The sequence below is a fragment of the Teleopsis dalmanni genome, chromosome 1 (assembly GCF_002237135.1).
Source record: "Teleopsis dalmanni isolate 2A chromosome 1, ASM223713v2, whole genome shotgun sequence".
NCBI lineage: Eukaryota > Metazoa > Arthropoda > Insecta > Diptera > Diopsidae > Teleopsis > Teleopsis dalmanni.
This window is the reverse complement of record NC_051846.1, coordinates 157483008-157497841: the sequence shown is the minus strand read 5'-3', so window position 1 is coordinate 157497841 and position 14834 is coordinate 157483008. Positions and strand designations below refer to the sequence as shown.

Genomic DNA, 14834 nt, shown 5'->3' with positions numbered 1-14834 from the left:
TAAATTTTGGATAACTTGGGTTTTATAAAGTTAAGGACGGTTTTTATAAACTGTTGCATTTCTGGCAATTTACATAACCCATCCGATCGCTTTTTCGAAATTTGCATGCAGACTCAACATCAAAGAATATTTAATCATAGAGTGCGTTGCGATGATAAATATTTTATACCCACATTGGTTTAATAGCTCTTATACATGCTATAATCACAGGTTTGATGTTTTGAACTTTTTAATTAATATTCTTATAACAAAGAATGCAAAGTGGTTGGATCAAGAAAAAGTTGCTTCACAAAACGAGATGAGGAAGCTGGCCTCGTGAATTGGACTAGGAAAAGATTGGTAATGGACAATAGTCATGAATTTTATTTTAAGGAGCAAAGACATACCACATAATTTATGTAATCACTACAAGCGATATTTACAAGGTATGTTAATTGCTGTTTATATAATATTATTTAGTAACTTAAGCTGATAAACTTATGAATGTTCTTTATTTCTTTAATTCGTTTTAGCTTTATGTTGATAATAAAAAGTTTTGGAGGCATATGCAGAGAGATGTTATAAGAAAGACCAAAATAACGATTTTTCGCAAATAACGGGAAAACGGTACTCAAAAAGAAAACATTATGATTTTCGAGTTCTCTGGAAAATTTCACTATAAAATATGTAGGTCTCGTCTTTGAAAATTTTTGGCAGTGAACTAGTGTTATATGTGTGCAATTATTGTTTTGATTTAATTTATTTTATTTATCTAATTTTATAACATATTAATGAACTAAATAAAAAATTTATAATTTATTTATAATTTATATTAAAGAAATTATTTTAATGAATATTTGAAACACAATTTAAAATATATAAATTTATACATTTATATTAATGAAAATTTGAAACATAATATAAAATATATGAATATGAAAATTTGACAATATTATTTTTTTTTTGTATTATTAGTAATGGAAAATTTGTAGTTTTCGCTTCATTCAAACTCTAAAAACCTCTACTTTAGTATGAAAACTTTTTGTCTAAAAAACCAATTCTTAAAAATAAATAAAATAAGGGAAGTTGTCTAAAAATCACACAATTCACCTACACAATATGTGATATTTAAATAAATCTAATCAAATATAGTAATCTAATTTGCATTCAATAAAATAGATAACATCTCTTCTTTAAAGAACCGCACCATAAATAACCACAAATACTTCTAACATAAACAAAGTTAACAACTGAACAAATAATTCAATGATATTATTTCCTTTAAGTTGCAAATATGTTAACCTTATGTTTACCGTTAAATGCTTTAAAATGTTGTTCAATAAACACACTTCGTGCTATCCTTCCAAGGAACTTTAATCCTTGTCAACACAAAAGCAACTCAATTTACAATTTGTAAGTGTATCGAACTCGATGTCAGCAATATTTTACTTTGTTCTCGACACTGCATACCAATTGTAACCAACATAAATCCACAAAGGGATTGTAAAATAAGATTGTACTTTAAGAAAGAATGAAGACGTTTTTTTTTTCAATTATTGAAAACTTGAAATATAGTTATAAAAACCTGTGTTATTTAAATCGCTAAATATATTTTATCAATAACTGACATTATTTTCATGTAATTAGTTAATATTGGTACATGTTATTATATTTTTTATATATAGTTAAATTATATTTTATACGTATTTATATAAGAATTATTTTAATTAGACTTAAGAGATAATAGACTTAACTGATTGTAAGTCTATAAGTGTACCAATAATTGTATAGTTACATACTTATACTTTTAATTAAATGTATAACTAACTGTTAATTATAAATACCACTTGAACTGTAGTAAAAGTTATTTATTAATTCCTTACCTATTTTTATCACTATAACTAGTTCTCCTAGTTCTAACCAGATCGATAGCTGAAATTCTTTCATCTTAAAGTAGTTCCGTCTACAATAAATTTCTATTTACTGTAGATTGAAGAAAAAAACATGGATAACTTATGCATAAAAAAGTGGATATATGAGAATATAAAAGATGTGTTTCTTTATATAGTCAAATATAGTCAAATAAAGGTAAAGTTGATTGTATCGATTGTCCTTTGAGGCAAAGATAGTGGTTTGTAATAAAGATAATTGGAAGTCTAGTTTCATAAAATCAGTTAGCGATACACTTTAAGTTAAGTATTTATCAAAATAGCTTATTATGTGAACGGAAGAAACAACATCTACTTGAACACTGGAGAGCCCAAACAGGCATGCGACAGTCAAAAAGATTCATTGATCCTGATCACATCAAAGTTGATGCTATCCTTGGCCTTAGCAGAAACGATATTAATATCTACACTGAACTTCTTACAGGACACTGTAGACTTAATTACCACATGAAGATTATAGGTGTGGTAGAAAGTGACTCCTGTTGACTCTGTCATGAGGAGAAGGAAACATTAGAACACGTTCTACGCAACTGCCTAGCGGTGGCAAAACGTAGACTCGATTACCTTGGAAGTGGGATATTAGTTTAGAAAAACAGTGGGATGTTAGTCCCAAGTCAAATAGGTAAAATTAAGCCCACAGCAATTACAAGATTTATAAATAGTCTAAAATTGTCCTAGTTGAGCCTTTAGGCGCACAATAGATCTTTTAGATCGGAGTGCTTTAATAGCCTATTACTTAAATAAAAACAGTATTTATCATTTTTAGGAAGTATAACTTTCACTAGATAACCTTGTAGCAATATAACCCCTATACAAGACAATAGTTGTAATGTTTAGAAGGTATAATTTCATCCAGATAAGTATATAGCAATATAACCCCTATTTAAATCCAGAACTATAATTTTGAGAAAGTATAATTTATACCGGTTAACCATGTACCAGTATAACAACTATATAAACGTTGAATTATAAATATTAAGAAATATATTTGCTACCAGATAAGCGTGTAGCAAGGAGTGTAACCACTATTCAAGACGAGACTTAAACTCTAGGAAGTATTACTTCCACCTAAACAATTTGCAATACTTTAATCTTCTGAATAACTTTATTTATCATGTGTTGCTCAATACTGCACCCTAAACACTATTATTAATTATATATTTTACTGAGCTTTTTATTAATTTATTAATGCACTTTGTCGCAATTTTATTTTTTTATATGAGAAGTAAAACATTAAAAATGAAATATCTCAGTAATTTATTTTTTCATAAAAAAAAATTAACAAAAACTTTAAATAGTAATTCTACTAAAATTTTCTAAACTATTTATATTATCTCGATGGAAAAATTTAAAAAACAAAAACTTAAAAAATGAAAATTGCAATAATTAATTTAAATTCTTTTAAAATATATTTGACAGTTTGGTTCTTAATCTTTTAAGTTGCGCACTATATATATTAGTTCACACTTAGAACTCACAGTTAAACTCCATACCGGAATTCTTAAGTTTCGCAGCTTCAAAGTTCACAAAAATTATAGTTTTTTTTATTGATTTGTGCAAAGAAACTGAATTTTAGTTGCAATTCCGCAGGACTTTTATTTACTGTTTGAAATTATTGATGGAAGACATTACTTAAGAAAACTTCTGTGATACACAAATAAATTGTGGGAGATTTTTACGACAATAAATAATTGCTAACAATTTTGATTTCACATGAACAGTTTTTAAAATGAAATATATTTTTTAAAAATAAAAATTATTTTAATATATATAAAAAATTATTAGTATATATATATAAAAAATATATAAAATCTCATTCAAATATTAGATGTTGCAAATAAACTGTGTTTTTAACTTAATCATAGCCATTCCACTACTAATTTTATTTGATATGCTTTTATAAATAAAAAATTTAATATAGTTGTTAAGACACATTAGATATATTATATACGACAAACGTTATATGTGGTATATGTCTTTCACAAGTACTATTTCACATATTTTTTTATCAATTGTCATCATTAAAATTATATTAAAACTTATATACTTGGCACGGTTTCATCAAATGTTATGAGGAATAATAAATTTTTAATATTTTCATTCTAAATCCTACAAGAAACGGAGTTTACTTCATAAATTAAAATGTCTAAAGAAGTTTAAACAGTAGTTAAAAATAGTTCAGTCATTGTTTGCACCAGTACCAGTTTGTAAGAATGTTTATAATATTCGCAACGGGACACTAAAGACTTGAATATAATTTTCGTTCATATATCTGCCAGAGATGAGCTCATAATTTAAGTCATTAAAAATTTCTTAATAGTTTCGGGGTACTTAAAAGAATATATATATATATATATATATATGTGTGTAATATAATACATATATATTAGGGTGGCCGTTATTTACGAATGTGTTCAAATTCTAGATGCCACCCCCTAAATTTATTCGAATACTCAAAAAACTACTAAATGTGAAGTTTTAGACTAATCGGATAATGTTTAGAGGTCGCTCATCGACCTTAAACTTCGAAAAATACCATTTTTTCACTTTTTTCAAATTTCTTCGCTCCCATCTCGCGTATTTTTCACCTTTGACTATTTTTACCAAATTAATATTATTCTTTAACATATTAGCTTTCAAATAAGGTAAAAATCAATCAATTTCATCCACAATTAACTAAATTATTACTAAAATAAGAAATCATACTCGACGTTTATTGAAGCTTTCAAGAGCAGCATAAATATGGGAGTAAATAAGTACGTATGAGCGAAAGCACAGTTTCTTGGACACAAAATGGTACAATATAATATTTGAAGACAATCAAATACTTCCTCACTATATACAATTGTCCACACTTGATTTGAATAATATGCACATTAATAAATATAATGAAAGGAAAGGAGTCCTTAAGTAATTTACCATATTTAAAAAAAATATTAAATTTATTTATTATTTGACAAAACTGTTTTAGTATACTTTTTAAAAGTCTTTCTATAATCTGTTATTACTTGCAATAAATATTGTTTATCTTGCTCATTTTTACCAAGGACTCTATTAAATTCTTCGAAAAGTTTTACTCCTCGCTCTGCCGTATCATTAACAGGTCTTATACTATAAACAATTTTTACCGCGTGTACATAATCTGTATGTTGGTTCCATTTTTCTGGTTCTAGGTTCAAGAAATCTGTAGATATATTGAATCGTTTAAAAATGTTAATGGTATTGCCTGTCACAAAATCCTCTAATGATTTCGATAAAAAATCGGTTACATTCTCCGTCTTCAAAACAATTCGTTTTTCTCCGTCTTTTTTAATATCGTCCACGTTGTCGTGGCTTTCATTGTTATCACTACTGTCTACTTCAACATTCATTGATATAATTTTTTTTAACTTATCTGCCATTCTTTTTTTAATTTTAATTGGAATGTTGTCATCAAAAAATGATAGACCAAATGCATTCATCGGATAAACCCCATAAATGGTTACACATCTTCTTAATAGCAGCCTCAGATATTGTCTTATCAATACATCTATAATTATACATTTCTTTTATAAAACAAAAATCTTGGTAAGCTGCTTCTGATGCTATAACACATTTGAACCAATTTTTTATGTAAACATGTATTATGAACAAACAGATTTCTTTTAGCTTTTGATCTTCGAAAAATGAACTCATTTCGAAATAAATATATCTTTAAACAGTAAAGGGCTTTGGACATCCAACGAGCATGGTGCATTGATACAGGGTCACGGAATATTGGTGATGAACTTTCTCCCAAAGAGATGATAACTAGTTCCAATAGTTCTTTATAGTCTTCTCTGCAAATTGATTTTTGTAGTTCTTTGTAACAAAAAGTTGTTATTTCATCCTTAACACCTAAGAGAATTTCTTTTGTTTACTTAAGGACTCCTTTTCTTTTATTATATATATTAATCTATTTTGTGCATATTATTCAAATCAAGTGTGGACAATTGTATATAGTGAGGAAGTATTTGATTGTCTTCAAATATTATATTGTACCATTTTGTGTCCAAGAAACTGTGCTTCCGCTCATACGTACTTATTTACTCCCATATTTATGCTGCTCTTGAAAGCTTCAATAAACGTCGAGTATGATTTCTTATTTTAGTAATAATTTAGTTAATTGTGGATGAAATTGATTGATTTTTACCTTATTTGAAAGCTAATATGTTAAAGAATAATATTAATTTGGTAAAAATAGTCAAAGGTGAAAAATACGCGAGATGGGAGCGAAGAAATTTGAAAAAAGTGAAAAAATGGCATTTTTCCGAAGTTTAAGGTCGATGAGCGACCTCTAAACATTATCCGTTTAGTCTAAAACTTTACATTTAGTAGTTTTTTGAGTATTCGAATAAATTTAGGGGGTGGCATCTAGAATTCGAACATATTTTTTTGCCCCCATACATATTACGGCCACCCTAATATATATATAATATCTATTTGTAAAGTGCTATTCTGTTTTTTCATTAAATTAAAGACAAAATAATTTAATGAAATTTTAAATTAAAAATACCCATTTTTGTTAAACATGTATGTAACATAAATAATTTGGTATTTCTCAAACCTTTATCACATGTTAACATTTGTAAGATAAAATTTTCTATTCCTGAAAAAAAAATATATTTTATACCCTTTATACTATTATGGAAAAGTATATTAAGTTGATCAAAATCTATATATTGGTGGAAGAATTAGTATTCAAGTGAAAATAATCACACTGTGTATATTTTTATATTTCATAATTATGCCAAGTTTTATAAATATCGATCCAGATTTGTATAAGTCAATAAAGCCTAACCAAAGCCTATACATTGTTATTAAAATTATAAACCACTGATATTCATTTTAACAGCAATTTTTTGCTTTTAACATACATCATTAATATATATATATATCATTAATATATGTAAAGTACAATCTGTATTCCTATCAAGCTTTAAGGTTTCTACATAGGTTTTCAAGTTATTATCTAGTAAACATCACATTAAACGATTTACCAGTTTTGATTTGACTTTTCCTTCTGGAAGATATCTGCGTTCAGCTACGAAATGTAGTATACCGAGGATTACACGACAATGTGGAATTGATATTTAAATTTGTGCGATCGGATTACACATTATTGATGTTTTTATATTGTATTTGCAAACTGTAACTGAAGGGTATCGATGCTTCAACAAAGCCAAAGTTGTTTGGTACCTTCCCTTTTCACTAAAATGTTTATGATTAATTGTCTTGCCGTATATTTATCTCAACTTTGAAGATGAAAATGTCTTTTCTTAGAAAATTTTATGTTAAGTTAAACAAATGATGCTAATAATGTCAAGTATTTCCTTAACATAAATGATCTATTAAAACCATAATGGAATGTGTTATAATTTTGCAAATTCTTTACCTGTAAATATTTATATAATAATTCAAACAAAAATAGATAATAACTGTACATCTTATGTTTTATTATGTCTTATCTATTAATATCACTCATTACATATTGATAATTAGAATTATATAATATTTTTGTTACAATTAATAAAACAGCCACTTTTGAAATTTACTATAAATTGGACAATTAGAAACATTATTGTATTGCGTGTCATATAGTTTACTAAAGGCACGAAAATGTAATACTGATACTTATATTGTTTAAAAACAAACATTAAGTATATGTTTATTCTCTTTTTATATATAGTTTCCGTCAAATCATTATAAAATATTATATATAGTAATAGCATCAAGCTTTGTTACAAGCCATGTAATTAGATGAAGATGAATATTACAAGAAACATATGTATATATCTTATAAATTTTAAATTATGTACACACTTCCACTTAACGCTTGATCCTAGCTGGTCTATAATTCCATTTTTATTATATATATATATTTTGAATGGATAAGTGGCGCAACTTTTTAATGTAATCATCACATCAAACAAATAGTAATTAAAGAAATTTAAGCTTTTTTTATAAACTATTCTCGTTATTTCTTCAAAAAACAATAATTTGTTCTACTTATTATTACTAAACATTGCTTTATATTTGTTATATATCATTGGCAGCGTATTTCTATTAAAAATACCTTTCGGTCTTCTGTGTGGCCTAAAGTGTAATACCTTTTACTTCATTATGATAGATGATTGATGATGATAGATACCTTTTACTTCATTATGATAGATGATAAATGATGATAGAAAGTTAACAGAAGTCTCGTTTGGTCATTATTCGATTATTTCATTTTTCTTTGCTAATCATCGAGGAAGAGTACCGTGCTCTTCAAAATTTTATATTATATTATATAATTACAAAATGAATACTTTAGTTATACACATTAATATTATTGTTAATAGGGATCGGAAACTCTTCTGTATTTTAGTTCCTTTTATTAGAATTTTATTCAAACAATGTAACAGTCTTCAGAACCTTATATTCGCTGCTTAATTGTAAGATTCGGGTTGGAGTTGTATGTCTAGTTTATTATTGAACTGAGATCTTTAAAAAATCTTGGCTTATGTACTTGCAAGTATTTTGCATCGTAAATAGCAACATTTTTATTTTGACTTCAACAAACCGATTAGTTTTGGAGAATGAGACGATTTACAAGAAATTTGCCTTTCACAGCGTAAGTTAGAAATGAAATTGCTTAATAACCATATTAATATTTTTTCAGCAAATGCATACTCAGTAATTATAAAGTATCTAGAATTTTTCTAAGAGTTCAGCCAACTTTGTTATATCTCTACCGAAACATACAAATAGTTTGTTTGTAACCAACACATTTGATATATTCTCCATTACCTTACATTACATTAATAATGCAGACCACATGTGATCAAGACCATATGTGTCTTGGGTTCGAGAAGCAAATCTTCAGCATTATATGTCAACAATGAGAAATATGAAGAGGAAGAATACGAACTTTCTTTAGTTTTTGCAATTGTCCAAATCAGTAACATCAGATAAAATATTTGCATACAATATGCATAGATATGTATGTAAATACATATATTTATTAAACACTTTGTGATTTAAACTAATTAATTGTACAGAAAAGGCGATGTACTGCAGAAAATTATATACGGATGAATATTAAAAAAACAAAAATATGTCATGAACACCAAATTTTATTCATAAACACTAAGTGAAATTAATACGGATGATATTTTTTTCTTGTCATGTTTCTAAACTAATTACTAAACTAATAATTTTCTATGTATTTGGAAGTGCAATATGATTTCAAAAGTTTATTTTCCCATTACCTAAACTATTTTATTCCTAATATCCAAACTATTTTAGAGAAAAACAAATGAAAATAGAAAACATTGAAGATAATTGAAACTAAAGTTTTCTTTTACTTCAACTTTTAGCTTAATACTGAATTTTTAATATGAAAACTTTCTCTTTAATTTTACTGACCCAGAAATAAGTTATAAGAAATTGTGTATAAAAGTACTTTGTGCACAGTTCAATCAACAAAAAATACAGATAATCTATCTTAAACACATTTGGTTATATTAATAAAGTAAGTTTTCTTGTAGATTAAATAAATTTAATGAATTAGTTAGTTTTCTAAAACATAGGTTTGATTTTAAATAGAAGTATAAAACGATAATAATGATTATTATATTGTGTCTCTGTTCTCATAAGTGCAGCACATTGGTATTGTTATCATTTTAAATTGATTTTATTTTAGAAATAGCTAATTCTTTTATTCTATAATCAATCTTCATTTGTTTACTCGCGATTTATTGTTATCTTTCAAGTCTAGTAATATTGTTATATGGTTAAAACCTAGACCATATGCATTTCTGTATATTTTGTATAGCTCTCATTTGCCAAGTTCCAACAAACAAATTAATATAGTATATTTTCTGAAGCCACCTGTTATCCAACTCTCGTCTTGACACGAGTTTATGAAAGCGCTCAATGGAGTTGTGATATATATACCACAAAACAGTCTTTTACTTATTGATGCTCCACAGATTTCCTGATGCTCGACCTTAAAGGCTTAAGTTTACGTGCAGTACTTTTATTAAAGAAACAGTTTAAGTTAAAGCCAGATTCGTTGCCTATTTTTATAAAGTTAAGTGTTATTAAGTATTTAGCGAATACTACGTATCCGTTAAATTATTATTTTCGTTCCCTGAGCTTCTCATGCAGCTTCTTTAGATTCCCAGAAACCTTTCACACTTGCCAGTTGCAACATGTTTCTTGTCATAGAAATGTTGCCAAAAATGACAACAGAGAGGTGTGGAATAATGATATGTTTCATGTGGAATAATTCTGTAAATATAAATATATAAAAGATAGAAACGTTAATTTTGTTATTTAGAAACTAATATTTTTTTAATTATAGTATATAAAATATGGAAACGTTAATTTTGTTATTTAAAAACTAATTATTTTTTTAGTATAGTGGAAGTCAAATTCATATTATTTATTGTATAACATATATTTGGTAAATATAACCTTAATCTAATATATTAATTTATATGTAATTATTTTTCTCAGTAAATTTTACATCTTTTAGAAACGTTATATACATTTTTTGCTTCAAGAACTTCTTTAATGTCCTTTAAATCCATCGCTATCTTTCCAAAGTACTCTCCTTATAACTCAATACAATTAGTTTCTGGTTCTTTAAGCGAATCGTTGAATTACCGCTTTAAATCAACGGACAGAATGTCTTTTAATATTTAGATTTAAGGCTTACTCTTCCACAAACGATCTTTCATAAGCAAAAACTATTTTCCGAAAAGATTTAAGAGTTATATGATGTCTTATCTGATAAATACGCCCAGTATCTGATTTTACTAACGAAAATAATATCAAATAAATGGTGTTACTTTTTTATTATAAATAGCATTCTACATTCAATCATTAACACGACATACAAATTTGTCAAATGGGTGCTTTATATCGTCGGACGGAATTTGGACTTTGGAAAATCGATTTAATCATTTTAGATGGATATTATGTTAAAAAAATACTTACCTTTTAATAAATATATAGTATTTACTAAAAGGTACGAAAGTTGCACGATTCTTATTCTGATAAGAACGCGTAATATCTGAACTTACCAATGAATATAAATTCCAATAGATAGTCTCCCTATAAATATATATTTTTCAAAATATTTACTTATATTCCACGGCATTTTTTTTTATAAACACTATAAAATGGGAAATAATATTGTGATCCCAAAGAAAGTGTTGAATCTTTTTTATTTAATTTTTTTTTTTTGAAAATTGTTTAAATTTTTTATTTAAAAACAAATATGAACATTTCTTAAAGTTCCTACTTAGCACAAGATGGCGCGAATCAATCTCAATTCTCTGACCACATTTTTGTTTTATTTATCATATTTGTCTAATATACTGTTCTTTTTTAGTTTTGATTTATTGCTCCCTATTTGTTCATTCGTATATCAAAAACAATAATCAAAGATTTTGTTTTTGCAAAAAGCTCTTTGAATTATATATACAAAACCGCGGATCGAATTAGTTTACGCGCGTGAATTGTTGAAGTAAGTCTGAAAACCATAGTCTAAATAATTTTAACGAAGCTACAAGCAATAAATTAAACTAAATCTATATTATTATAAACATAATAATGGAAACTACAAAGCCTTTAACGAATGTGTCCGTTGAATCTTTTTATGAATATTTAAAGCAAAACCCATTAGCTGTAGTACCGCAATTTAATTTCGACAACCTCGAACACAATATAGCGCAGGAAATGGAACGATATAAAAAAGAATACAACAAAGGCGAGGAACAATTCGTTACACAGATGTTAACAGAGAATCCCATTGCAATACCATCTCGTACAGCAACGAATTTTTATACCTCCAGTTCAGAAGAATCAGTTGATGATCACTTACGACGCAGACGCTCTGAAGCCTCCCGCAAATCACGTTTCCAAAGTAAAATCAACAAAGCCAAGTATAGGTATCGCCATCAATATATTTGTGCAAACAATATGAAGAATATAAAAAAGTTGGAAAACCTCTGGAATATCATCAGACTTGCAGAAACTGAATTATTAAATAAAGGTTGCAGTACAAATGAATTGAAGCGATTGCGGACTAAGTGTGGCATTGATCGATTACAAAGGAAGAACAATGTTGAGAAAGATGACAATATGCGTAACATACACTCATAGCATACCAACGTAATTAAATAATTCAAAAATAATGTTAAAAATTAAAAAAATTATAAAAACATAAAAAATAAATAAAAAATAAAATTTACTAAAATAATAGAAAGAATGCCGTTCAGAAACAGTGTTGCTTCAAAACCAACGGCCCTAATTTTTCAATATATAAATTTTTGCACCTATTAACAAAAATAAGTTCTAGACAACAAGCCTAAGTGGTGTTTAATTATAATTTATATCAATTATAAATTAAACATTACAATACCCCAGTTCTTTGTCACTTTTCTTAACAAAAGGTTTTGACTTTGGTTTAAATATATTGAAAGATATATTGAAAATATATATCAATATATATATATATTGAAGAATATAACATTTTTTAACTTAAAAATAAATGTTTTAAATATATAGTTCTGATATATATATTTTCATATTAAAATCTATTTCATTCAATGCTATAGAATTATTTAATTTAAGAATATATCTTTAATATTGATAATATATAAAGAGTTCTCCAAAGCATTATATCCACAACAATCCATAGTTGTAGCGACATGGATTTTATTGTTTTAGTAGCTAGGATATTAACAGTTGCTGATCTAATTTGTTTAGAAAATCCACAGACATTATTATTAAACTGCTTTACCAGACTTAGTTTTGTTGTTAAAATATATCGCACCTAAATTAAATCGCGTAACGCTTAGATAGATATGTGCAGTTTTGCTCAAATATAGCGTGGGAATATTATAAAGCGGAACTGTCGAAAGCACGACCACGCGCCTCATGTGGCCTACAGGTAATATTTGTACGGCCCGCAACATATTTCTAATACCATTATTAAGCGACCTTTTTTATGTTGTATTTTAGTAGCATTACATTATTTTATTTATGTGCTATGCCAAATAAATAAATTAAAATATTTTAAATAATTTTTTACACTTCACGATAGTTTACTTAATTGACAAAGACTTTAGTACGTATTTCTTGGTACAACATTATTTTAAGATCACATTAAAAATTTAATATTTTTTAGTATGGCAACAACTTATATTAATAATGTTGATAGTGATAGAATTGTAAAAGATAAATTAATGAAGAATTAATAAAACTAAATTTATCGATCTTGCGATCTTATCTAATCTGAACAGCCCGGATCTAAAGTATTCGTGCAGTCTTAAGGGCATTGTATTTCTCATACGCTCTTCACTTCAGTCATCGTATTTAATGCATAAAAATTAACCTGGTTGTAGCTTAGTTATCGCTTTATCATTCTTAGCTTTTTTTGAGCAAAGTTATATAGGCCCGCGCTCAATACAATTCGGATTGATCTCGTCTTGCCTTGGGTGATTTCACAATCTGTTTAAAGAACATTACAAAAATAAAAACATATAAATATTGTTATGTTTAGTAAGGTCTCTATACCAGACAAGTGAATTAATTTTATTTTATAATTATCAATACTTAAATCTAATATCATATATATATATAAAGCTTTTCAAAAGAATAAGTAAGTTTAGTGAAATAAGTAAAATAATCAGCAATAATATATATTTTTACTCTTTCAAATCAAAGCAAATATTTTAAGTCGAAAACTATTGTGTTGATGGATATTATTCATTCATTGATCTAACCTAAACGAATCTTTCTGAATAAATGAATAATCAACATCTGATTATTATAAATGGCTGATCAAAGATTTTACTATTTTTTTAATTCAGCCTCGTTAGTCAATTAAACAATGTTTAATTTGAATATATGACGGTTTTTTAAATTAAAATTCAATTTGCGACAAAATTAAAATTGGTGGACTTATTTTTAACGGTTTTAGATTAATATGGGTATGCTGAACTTAGGTTTGCTACCCGTTTTTTTTTTATAAATATCTGGGTCCTTGGCAATAACAGGTTTAAGTTAATAAAACTGTTATTTTATGTTACTGATTTTAAAGGGATAATAAAGAATTTTATTTTGGGATTTATGAATTTCGTGTTTTCAGTAAATTTGTTACAAATAAATGGATAAACATTTTTGCTTCAAATTCTTTTTCCCTTTTCTCAAATTCCTTTACTACCCACACAAAAAGGGATTTTTCTTAAAATCGAGCAGTAAAAAAAGAACTATTTAAAGAAATATTTAAAAAATAATATCCGTCAATATATTATATTATTTTTTTTTTGTAATTCAAATAAATTTATTATTGTTAATAAATAAGTATCAACCCTACAAATTTTAAATTTGTTTGATTTCAATTTCATTAAAATTTTGAATAATTGAAGTTAATTATAACGAAAGAAATGATTTTCTTAATAGAATTTATTTATTAATCGAAAGGTTTTTAAGCAATAGTCACTAATTTTTAATTTTTTAAGCTAATAACTAAGGAAATCCTTGTCGTTATTTGAAAAATTATATAAAAATAAATTAGTACAGCACTTTTTTCACAAAACGAAATACTTGTTAATAATTGACAACTCTATAACAACAGCAAATTGAAGTTTTTGTTTAAATTATGTTCTACGGAATCTTAGAGCTTAAACTATAAATTAAATATATAAAAATTTAATTTATTTAATAATAAATTGGTTTCAAGATAAACTACAGTATTTATAATAATATATAGTTGTTAGTTATTTCTTTTATTATTTTTACTTAACTTAAACAATAAACACCATTTTTATCCACTCTATTTCACAGATAAATAGTTTTTATTTAACTACTATAATACACATTACTAGC

The 14834-nt window shown here is 26.4% G+C and overlaps 2 protein-coding genes across 2 annotated transcripts in view; one reads left to right on the top strand and one right to left on the bottom strand.

The window, feature by feature from the left end:
• The window catches only part of LOC119666539 (relaxin receptor 1-like), an 11797-nt gene extending 6498 nt beyond the window's left edge, over positions 1-5299 (bottom strand). The window contains exon 1 of the mRNA XM_038075821.1: positions 4972-5299. Within this exon, the coding sequence (XP_037931749.1) occupies positions 4972-5299 (328 nt within the window). The remainder of the gene's footprint in view (positions 1-4971) is intronic.
• Positions 5300-11552: 6253 nt separating this feature from the next.
• On the top strand, positions 11553-12104 carry LOC119666538 (protein sisterless A-like). The gene has a single exon (XM_038075819.1). The coding sequence runs from the start codon at positions 11553-11555 to the stop codon at positions 12102-12104; it is 552 nt and encodes a 183-aa protein (XP_037931747.1).
• The last annotated feature ends 2730 nt before the right edge of the window (positions 12105-14834 follow it).